Below are 9,704 nucleotides of genomic sequence, written 5' to 3'. Positions count from 1 at the left end.
GTACTAGTCACGAGGCCTGATGAGGAGGGGGGGAGAAAAAAAACAAAAACACTTTTATTTTTTTCTTTCTTACTGCTGGCTCTGTGTGTTCTTGCTCTAATTCTGTTAACTGGACACATCGCCGTCTCTATTAAGGCGAAGGGAGAATTGCCACCGGTTGGCGCAGAGCTTAATAACAAGGCGAGTTCACGTCAACGCAACAGGGCCGCCCGGCGTGCATTCCTCGAGCGAACCCAGGCTCAACACGTGTTTGTAAAATGCACATATCATCACTCTGCTTCTTCAAACTTCACGATTACCGGGATCATTATTAAGAGAATTACATACAGGCTGCACATATCATTAGGGGGCACCCAAGAGAGGCACAAAAAAAAAGCCAGTTTACACACACACAGGGCCCCGGGGCTCTAGCATCTTTTTAAGTGTCGGTAATAAAACGGTGACACCACCTCCCTCAAGAACTCCTGGCCAATGGGAGGCCATTAAGCCAACTTTTATTTGGCCTCTGAAAAATGCTTGAACATCCCCTGCGCCGTCGCCCGCACTCACTCGCTTGTCAACATGCGCAGGTAGGACCCGGCTGAGGGGTGGGGGATTCCGATTCGACTTGAGCTCCAGCATCCGCAGCGCATCGCCGAGCCGAGCTTCCGTGACAGTCAAACATGGCCTTCCGCTGCTCTGCTTTGACGAGGTAAATAACTCGCGTCAAGGCTTCTCATCACTCAGCTCTGTCGTGACCTTCTACTCTAAAAGCCTTTCTTTAGATTTGTTCAATAAGTAGGTAATGATGTGGCCTGAAAAAAATGCTCTTTTTCCTCTTGTAGTTTTGAAAATTTCAAACATTTTTGGGGCAAATTCAGCGTTCTTTTCATCCAAAAATATATGGATTTTTATTTTTTCCATTGGTGTAACATTACATAACTCCAAATGGTTAACGGGAGATTTATTCCGTGCCTTCTCACAGACATCGCACAATTAATTTGTCTCATGTGAATATGAATGTGCTTGTTCCTTTCTTTGTTTCAAGCGACAAATATCACACAAAAAAAAAAACAATTAGGTGTTAATATGAGAAGAACAAATGCTTCGGAGGAAAACGCTTGCCGCCGACTCTCATTACCACCCACTGCATTCATTTATGCAAGAATTATTTCAAAATATGGAGAAGTGACGGATGCGCCGGTACCTTTGAGATGAAAAAATGCCGGCGAGACCCCGAGGGGCTTTGAAGATGCTCTTCTCTTCTCTGGGTTGACGTCTGGCCCCGCAAAGACCTTGCTGCTGACAAGGCCGCCAGTCGCTTTCCCTCTCTTGGCATTTCACTCACACGTCCGTTCACACAAATCTGCAAGAGAGTTAACACCGAGAGAGGTTAGGCCCTTGACGGCAGCGCCGGAGCATCGCTCTCTCGGATGGATGAGCGGCAACCTTCCATCAAGAGCAGAATTCAGTTTTTGTTCGTATGTGGGGGTGCAATACTAAATGAAGCTCTTTCTTCTGTTGCAAATATTATTTTTTTTCTGCAGAAAGCATCCATGGACATACTCGCCTGTCCACATGGCCCTGGTGGCTCTCCTGCTTGCTCCTGCACTTGGACGTAAGTCACCGTGCACACCTTATTTAACAATGTCTACCAAAACGACGATGAGACTGGTGTACCTAATAATGTATGCGATTAATGTTCAGTTCCTGTACCATGGCGAGGTCACCAAGCGAAGGGGCCCGAAATAGCAGCCGTGCCTTAGTGGTCCGTGTCGTGCAGAGGATTAAATGAGATTAAGCGTTCCCCCTGTGACAGTCCCAACAATGGCATTGTCTGCACTTGTTTACAGAAGCTGTAAATGTAATATGACTGCGCTAAGCTTTTTTTTATTTCAAAAATTGCACACGGGAAGCCATGTGACATCATTGCGGTGGGTGGCACGTAATGAGTGGCTTTGCCCGTGTAAAGCGACGGTAGATGGTAACTTTAACAACTTGAGTGTGTGGTCAGAAAAAGTGTTTAGCGGCAGTAAAAAAATAAATGGCATAAATTCCGTCTCACCGCTCGGTCTGATGTCTCAGCGTATATGTGGGCTTGCTTAAGGCCTTCCAGATGTGTCAGTTGCTGACTGGAGTGACTCCAAATGGCTATAATAATAATAAATAATAATAAAAATAAATAAATAATGCTGTACCTTCTGTCTTCAGAACTGGACTTTAATCGACTGGATGGCGACACCGTCTGCCCACCTATGAGAAGCGGACAAGATGATCTTCCGGGTGAAAACCTTTTTTTTTCTGGAGGGGTGGGGCGTATCCTCCTGCTATTTTATGAAAAGTTAACCTATTTGCAATTAAAGTATGACTTTGGCACCACCTTGGAGCATCTTTGTGCCAAGCAACTATGTCAAAGTTAGTTTAGGAGTTTCATTTTGGCTTGAGCTTCATTCATACACATTGTAACAAATCTGCATTTCTCCACATTTCTACTCAGGTTTTGATTTGATCACCCAATTCCAGCTTGATGTCATCCCGCTAAAAGGCGTGAGGAAGGTAGACGGCTCAACTGCCCTGCAAGTGGCCTACCGCCTGGACCGGGAGGCCAACTTCCAAATTCCAACCATGTGAGTCGTGCAAATTTTGAGTGTATATTTTCAAAGAGCGTACGCCAATGTCGCCGGGTGTGTTCCCGATGCAGGTGTTGCGTTATTACAGGTCGGCCGCAGATGTTAGCGTATGGCGAGGGACGTATAATTGATAGTGCAAACGTGTCTGAACATATTTGGCATCTCGCCGACCACAAAGGGATGTTTTATGATGCATTTCTGGGGAGAAGGGGGGGGGGGGGACCCAAGAAGCTCCAAAACTTATAGTCTATTTGAGATCCATACATAAGGCGCACTGTCAAGTTTGGAGAAAATTAACAATTTAATATGGTAATTATAATGCACCAAATCCAACTAAACCACACGAGAACACCTTCCCGGAGACAAATCTTGACACGCCTTTTTGGTAATGATTTATCTTCTGCTGCGTGAGCTCCTTCAAGGCTATGAAACAAAAGCGGGATAAATAACGAGTGCTGACAACATCACTAGCTTCCTGTAAAAAATTCACGAGTTCCTAATTAAAGGCTGGACTTGGCAGCAGGATTAGCTTTTTTTTTTTTTGTGGGTGGCTTTGTGGCTTCAAATCAACTGTGGCCTCCAAATGAGACCCAACAAGGAATCAGGATTGAATCCAGCATGTGAATCTGAACTTCTGCTTGGTCCTAAGAAGAAATGATGCCTTGCAATTGGGTGATTATCTCTTCATATTAGCCCTGCAGGCTCAGCGTTTTTAAGCGTAGCACGCCATTTCACAGAAGTGAATTAAAGAGTTTGTTCAGGTAATGGCACTTTACATAATCAAAGCCGCCGACCCTTCAGCTTGGTCTACATCGACGTTAAGCCTCCCGCGGGTCGGCTTGATCACATGCTGTTATGTAACGCCGGCTCGGGCTTGCACCGTCACACTGAATGCTAATACGTGTTTACTGGCTCTCCACTTTAAAGTCCGTCCTCGCCGAGGTGTTTTCGACAGCACATCCTCTCGCTTCCCTTCCGTCAGCACATATTTGAGACGATACTAGAAAGAGCTCCGTTTGGTTTATTGGGTAGCAGGAAACCTATTTTATTGCTTGTTGTTTACAAGATGTGAAGAAAAAAAAAAGTCACAGATCTGAATTTGCCACCTAGTGTGAATCTGGCTCATTAAAAAACACAGCGAGCGGAGGCTGGGCTAAGTGGAAGATTGAATTACACCCACCGAGGCAGCATATTCCACAGTGCCTGAATACGCCATAATAGAGTAACACGATTAGCTGGTGAATCTAATTTCAATATTTTTATGCCAGGTATGATTCGACATTAACTTTGACATGACTTTCACTCAGGCTGAACAATTTTGAAAAACGTAATCTAATCGAGTTTTGGTTTCCCTCAATAATGAAATAGATGTGATTTATTTAATGCATGTTTAAAAAAAAAAAACATTTGTATTATAATAATTTCAGATTTGTTGTGAATTTTCCAATCATGGACCTAGGCTGAACTTCCCTCGCGGTTTCCCCGATGAGTACTCCTTCATGGTGACGTTCCGCATGATCAAGAACACCGTGAGCAAAGTGTGGAACGTCTGGCAAATCGTGGACGAGGACGGTCGCAAGCAAGCCGGGATGAGACTCAACGGGGACCAGCAGTCCCTGGAGTACTTCCTGACCAGCCCCGACGGCAACCTCCAGACCGTCACCTTCCCCGGCCTCTCCGTGCTCTTCAACACCAAGTGGCACAAGGTGATGATCGGCGTGGAGCGCGAGCAGGTCACGCTCTACGTGGACTGCCAGCCCGTGGACCAGAAGCCCATCAAGGGCAAGGGGGCCATTAACACCGAGGGGGACACTCTCATCGGCAGGCTTGACGCTGACCCCGAAGCGTCTGTGGTGGTAAGCTACGTCAACGTATTTTGGTGACAGAGACTCCCCACGATTGGCTTTCTAGCCTGCTGCTGTCATGTCTTGTTTCAGTTTGAGCTCCAGTGGATGCTGATTCACTGCGACCCAAAGAGAGCCCAGCGTGAGAGCTGCAACGAGTTACCAGCTACCGAGGTACCCAGATGCGCTTAGCTGCGGTTTGTGGTGAGGCGATCCGCCCTATTGCATGCTGGGAGGGAACCAGGCAGAGATGGAATCGCCCAACACGCTGACGGAACGCAAAGTTAGCTGACAAGAAACCTTCATCATTATGAAATCTTAATTGAGGGGGAAATTACAAAGTCAGCTGTTGGTTAATTCATTCCACATATACCTGTGGTTACTAGTTCATTTCACTTGTGGTTTCTGCCACGACATTTCTTGGAAGAGGGAAACCACACTACTAATATTTGCAGTCACTTTCTTGTTTTATCTAGATTTTAAAAGTAAGGTATATATTTTGTTGCATTTTTTTTTTGTTGCACAATACTGAGCTTGTTAGACAGCAGCAAACCATGTATTTTTTAATCCTCTGCAATTATGGGGAAAAGGAAACTTTTCAACAGCATGTCTATCATTCCAGCATACTGTGAATGAAATATAGAGGATAACTTTTTATCCGAGTATGCATGTTAGCATTTGGGATAGCCATTTATTTCATTAGCATGCTTGTGATGCCAACATTTTGGTCGCTCATTCAACAAAACTGCCTCAGAGAAGTATTTAAAGGGGTGTCATGAACTGGAGTGGGATTAATGTTTGCATCTTCACAAAGTGTTCATCCAGGCTAACATGTCGGGAGGCGGTTACTTGGCGACGGGTACCTTGGTATGACGGATGAGCTTTGTATTGAAATGAGAGCATGACAACTCACTGCAATGATTCTAAGCAGATGCACTTCTGCTGGCTCTTATGGTGACGGAGGGTGTGTACACTTTCACTAACTGCAATTTTTTTTGTTTTGGTCTGATTTCTTTGGCTCCTTCAGATGTTTGCCAATGCTGAGGTATTTATCTATCCACTCTACTCTGTTTTGCTTAATCTCGGTTGCTTGGGCGCCTCATTGCACACAATAGCTTCCTAGCAATACTTTTCAGATGTCATCATTTATACAGCATACTAGAAATCAACCAAGTTTGACATATTTAATCATTACAAGCCATTTTTATTACTTACTTTCCATTTCCTGTCGCAGCCTGAAAGATCCGTCCCAGGCCCCCCTGGAGTCAGCGGCCCCGAGGGTCCTCGCGGGCCTGCGGGGGAAGATGGTCGAGATGGACGAGATGTAAAACAAATCTATAAAAAACATGTCTGACATTTAAAGCATTTTTTGACAATTTTAATTTGTCTCCAGGGTCTTCCAGGGTCTCCTGGCAGCCCGGGTCCGGCTGTAAGTATACAAAAAAAAAGAAACTACCCCTTTGAAAATAGAACCATTCTTCCTCCATGGCTTTTTTTTTTTTTTTTTTTTTGGGGGGGGTCATGACTTTAAATCAAGGTAAAGTGACTCGCTCACCCACAGACGTAAACCTTGGTCTCTTGATGGTTCGCAAAGTGTCAGCCTTGGAAGGCAAACCATCAATTTGGCAGCCTGATAATGGAGAGCCTCCATACATGATCGAATACGCCCGTAATTCCCTTCATTTCACGCGAGTTAAAACTTATGTGATCAATACATAATCAATGAATCCCAGCCAATCGCCATCACTCCATTGCATCACTACAAACAAGAACTAGCAGAAGCAAAAGGTCAGCTCATCACTCGTAAAAACTCCAGTCCCATCCCGCCTTAAACAAGCTGAGAAACGATGATGAATGCTCACTGTCACTACCTTTGCGCACTCGAGAGACTGTGTGGTGATGAAGATAAAGTTCTCCTATTTGCGTTTTGTGTGTGTGCTTGGCAGGGTAGCAAAGGCGAGCAGGGGGAAATTGGACTTCCTGGGCAGCGAGGCCTACCTGGTCTTGCAGGACCGACTGTAAAAAAAACACCATCCATCACTAGCAAGTCTTTTGGGTATCTACTACACTAACATTGTCATCTGTTTATTTCCCACAGGGTCCTCCGGGCCCAATGGGTCCCCGAGGGATCGTGGGCGAGAGAGTAAGGCACTATTTAAAACGCTTTATAAATGTTCCTGCAATAAGAAGATTAATTCATCTTAACTGTCTGTCCCCAACTCATTAGGGTCTTCCTGGTTTTCCTGGGCCTGCAGGTCCTGCTGTAAGTATTTTTTTTTTTCCAAAAAAGTCAATGATGAGCAACTTAATTGATGAAGGGGTGCACATTTTTTTTAGCAGTAATACTTGGGGCTGCATAAGACCGTGCACTTCCTAACCAGATCTAATACAAAAAAAAATATTTATATGAGGCAAATTGTATGCATGTCTGTTTTATATTGAACCAAATGTACACAACTGTAGCTTTATATACCTTAATTTCAAATGCATATGGAAAGATACATTGCTGAATGACAGGAAAACAAACAAACAGAAAACTGTAACCCCGTTTCAACTGCGCTATTGCGCCCTTGCACAAAAATTCCCACTCAATGACGCAAAAGTGCAAAAAAGCAAGTCAATATTAAATGCAAGTGTTCATTTAGTGCATCTTATATTTTTTCCTACGTATGATTCAAATCCACAAATTAAATAGGCTGGTTTACTCACCTGTGCGCGTCCGTCACAGCAACCGCGTGTCCAATTCAGCAACCATACGCGCTTGTAAAACTATTCAACCTTAAATGCATTGCATGAATATTTTTCGAGGACATTAATTTAATAAATACTCGTGACGTTTAAACGTCAACGTCACCTTGATTTGTGCACAGGTATTTCTCTTGCTCTTCTTTGCAATTCCAACCTCGACATAGTATAGCGATGCCTGCCACCTTGTGGTTAATACCAGTATTGCAACTTTCAATTCTTCAGGAACACAAATTATTTTTAATTCCAAAATATCAATTAATCAAGGGCCACCCCAAGTGTAGACGAGGGTCACCAGTTGCCCATCCCTGATCTAAGCCTTCAATCATGAAGTAATCAATCTTTGATTTTGTCTTTACAGGGCCCATCAAGTGAAGGACCTCCAGTATGTGTTCACAATTTCCAAATTTGGTCTGGTGCAGTGAAGGTGATCTGCTCAAACTGACTGTGTTTCCAATAGGGACCACCAGGAAAACCGGGAATCCCGGGCGATGAAGGCAATATTGGGCCTGAGGTCAGTCAGGGAATGAACCACATATTAAGATGAGAATAAATGTGTTTCTAAGAATCTAAGCAAATTTTTAATTTATTTCGAAATGTTTTGATGATGTGTTTTGCAGGGTGCACCAGGAGCCAAAGGGGATACTGGAAAGGCAGGACCTCCAGGGCTTCCAGGACCTCCTGGTCCAGCGGTAAGAAAAGCCTGATTGAAATCACTAGTTGTGGTTTCCTGGGTGCTAAATTTGGATTTAAAGATGCTTATTGCTGATTGGTCAATGCACTTCTCCCATGCGTCTGTCAATTTTGTTCACACACAGATGCTTTTCTTCTCGGGTTCTTCCACTTGGGAATTTCTCTGTTATGGTTGATTGATCTGTGAAAACACCTTAAGCTGCTTTGGGTGTTGTAGATGTGACTCTGCTGTGTTTTTAGGGCCCTCCTGGTCCCAGTGGTGAGGGGAGTGGGGAATCTGTGAGTGTCTTTCTGTCTTTCAGCCTGTCAACATGTTTCTTGGATGCATGGCTGCGAAATTCTCAGAGAATGTCTCGTCATTTATGGGACAAAACGTTGAGTTGTATGTCTTTTTTGTTGTTGTTTGGAATACATTTGTAGTGCCCTGCAGCCTGCCCTGCTGGACCTCAGGGATTGGCTGGGCTACCAGGCATGAAGGTGAGAACTTTTTAAAATTTAAACAGGTAAAAACAATATTTTTTTAAATTTATTATTGATTTTATATACTTTTTATTTTATTTATTTACTTATTTTGCTCTCAGGGACACAAAGGTATGCCTGGTGAAGATGGCAAAGATGGTATACCTGGAGAAAAGGTGCACAGTTTGATTGACACCATAAACAATATTGAGTGTAAACAATAAAGTGTGACCATGTGACTATCTTCATTCGATCCACAGGGAGATTCTGGACCTGAAGGCCCTCAAGGTGCGCCAGGTCGCATGGGAGACGACGTAAGACTATTAATTGTCACAATTAGGCTAACATTGGAAATGTCTTCTCAATAATGTGATATCCGTCCATGTCAGGGACAAAGAGGACCCATTGGACCTCCTGGTACAACAGGAGAAAAAGGAGATAAGGTATGTTCAATTTAGGTCCGATTATATTCGATTTGCGTTGAATTAAGTGCTGGTTCTGCTATAGGGTCCTCCAGGTTTTAATGGCATGCCCGGACCCACCGGCCCACCTGGACCTCCTGTAAGTAATCTTGCCTTGCATTGACACCCACAAGGAAAGTCTTGAAGAGTGAATTTGTGTCCTCAGGGTGTGGAGGGATTGCGTGGACGTCAAGGTTTTGATGGACCCAAGGGTGATGAAGTGAGTGCAACATAATGGCTGGAGAATATTATTGAAAAAATATATATTTCTCATTTGGATTTTATGTTTGATTAGGGCGCGATGGGATCTCAAGGGGAGCAGGGTCCTCAAGGAAATAAGGGAGATGTTGTAAGTTGGATTGATTACATTTTAAAGCACTCAAGTCTGTTTTTTTTTAATTTTTTTTAACTTTTGCGGTGGGCTTTGACAGGGAGCGCCGGGCAAAGACGGCCTAGATGGAATTCCTGGAACTGATGGTGCCAAGGTGACTTGTCTGCTAAAAATAAATCAATGTTTTCGTGTCTAAACTGTCAATCTACTCCACAGGGAGAGCCCGGGCCGGTCGGAACCGTTGGCGTTAGGGGGGTTGTGGGCATTCCTGTAAGTCTCCTTCATATATATATTTTTATATATTTTAAGAGTATTACCTTAGCATTTTTTTTTTTTTTCAGGGGCTTCCAGGGAAGCCAGGATTAGTTGGACCTACTGGTGAAAAGGTACATTTTAATTTTAATAATTTATCTGAATGACAAAATGACGTGCACGTTATCTTTAGGGCGACGCCGGTGCTGATGGAGCCATCGGGCCAATTGGACTTCCGGGCAAAACCGTGAGCTTCCTGAACATTCAATTCATGCTTGCTGTACATTAATATAATATATCCCACGTGTGG

At 44.0% G+C, this 9,704-nt stretch overlaps 1 protein-coding gene across 3 annotated transcripts in view; it reads left to right on the top strand.

Moving 5' to 3' along the window:
* The first annotated feature begins 474 nt into the window (after nt 1-474).
* LOC125986785 (collagen alpha-1(IX) chain) overlaps nt 475-9,704 on the top strand; it is an 11,725-nt gene continuing 2,495 nt past the window's right edge. The window contains exons 1-27 of one of the 3 annotated variants that reach the window (XM_049750659.2): nt 477-691; nt 1,527-1,597; nt 2,191-2,262; nt 2,477-2,606; nt 4,069-4,465; nt 4,547-4,627; nt 5,481-5,498; nt 5,688-5,777; nt 5,847-5,882; nt 6,400-6,471; nt 6,552-6,596; nt 6,681-6,716; nt 7,560-7,583; nt 7,659-7,712; nt 7,819-7,890; nt 8,132-8,170; nt 8,312-8,368; nt 8,473-8,526; nt 8,611-8,664; nt 8,740-8,793; nt 8,858-8,911; nt 8,978-9,031; nt 9,107-9,160; nt 9,243-9,296; nt 9,359-9,412; nt 9,484-9,528; nt 9,588-9,641. In XM_049750659.2, the coding sequence (XP_049606616.1) occupies nt 663-691; nt 1,527-1,597; nt 2,191-2,262; nt 2,477-2,606; nt 4,069-4,465; nt 4,547-4,627; nt 5,481-5,498; nt 5,688-5,777; nt 5,847-5,882; nt 6,400-6,471; nt 6,552-6,596; nt 6,681-6,716; nt 7,560-7,583; nt 7,659-7,712; nt 7,819-7,890; nt 8,132-8,170; nt 8,312-8,368; nt 8,473-8,526; nt 8,611-8,664; nt 8,740-8,793; nt 8,858-8,911; nt 8,978-9,031; nt 9,107-9,160; nt 9,243-9,296; nt 9,359-9,412; nt 9,484-9,528; nt 9,588-9,641 (1,854 nt within the window). In that variant the 5' untranslated portion in view covers nt 477-662. Of the gene's footprint in view, nt 692-1,526; nt 1,598-2,190; nt 2,263-2,476; nt 2,607-4,068; nt 4,466-4,546; nt 4,628-5,480; nt 5,499-5,687; nt 5,778-5,846; nt 5,883-6,399; nt 6,472-6,551; nt 6,597-6,680; nt 6,717-7,559; nt 7,584-7,658; nt 7,713-7,818; nt 7,891-8,131; nt 8,171-8,311; nt 8,369-8,472; nt 8,527-8,610; nt 8,665-8,739; nt 8,794-8,857; nt 8,912-8,977; nt 9,032-9,106; nt 9,161-9,242; nt 9,297-9,358; nt 9,413-9,483; nt 9,529-9,587; nt 9,642-9,704 lie in introns of all 3 variants that reach the window. The other 2 variants (XM_049750661.2, XM_049750660.2) reach the window with 2 other exon arrangements.

The sequence above is a fragment of the Syngnathus scovelli genome, chromosome 19 (genome assembly GCF_024217435.2).
Source record: "Syngnathus scovelli strain Florida chromosome 19, RoL_Ssco_1.2, whole genome shotgun sequence".
Classification (NCBI taxonomy): Eukaryota; Metazoa; Chordata; class Actinopteri; order Syngnathiformes; family Syngnathidae; genus Syngnathus; species Syngnathus scovelli.
The sequence above is the reverse complement of the archived record's forward strand: the minus strand, read 5'-3'. Positions and strand labels throughout refer to the sequence as shown.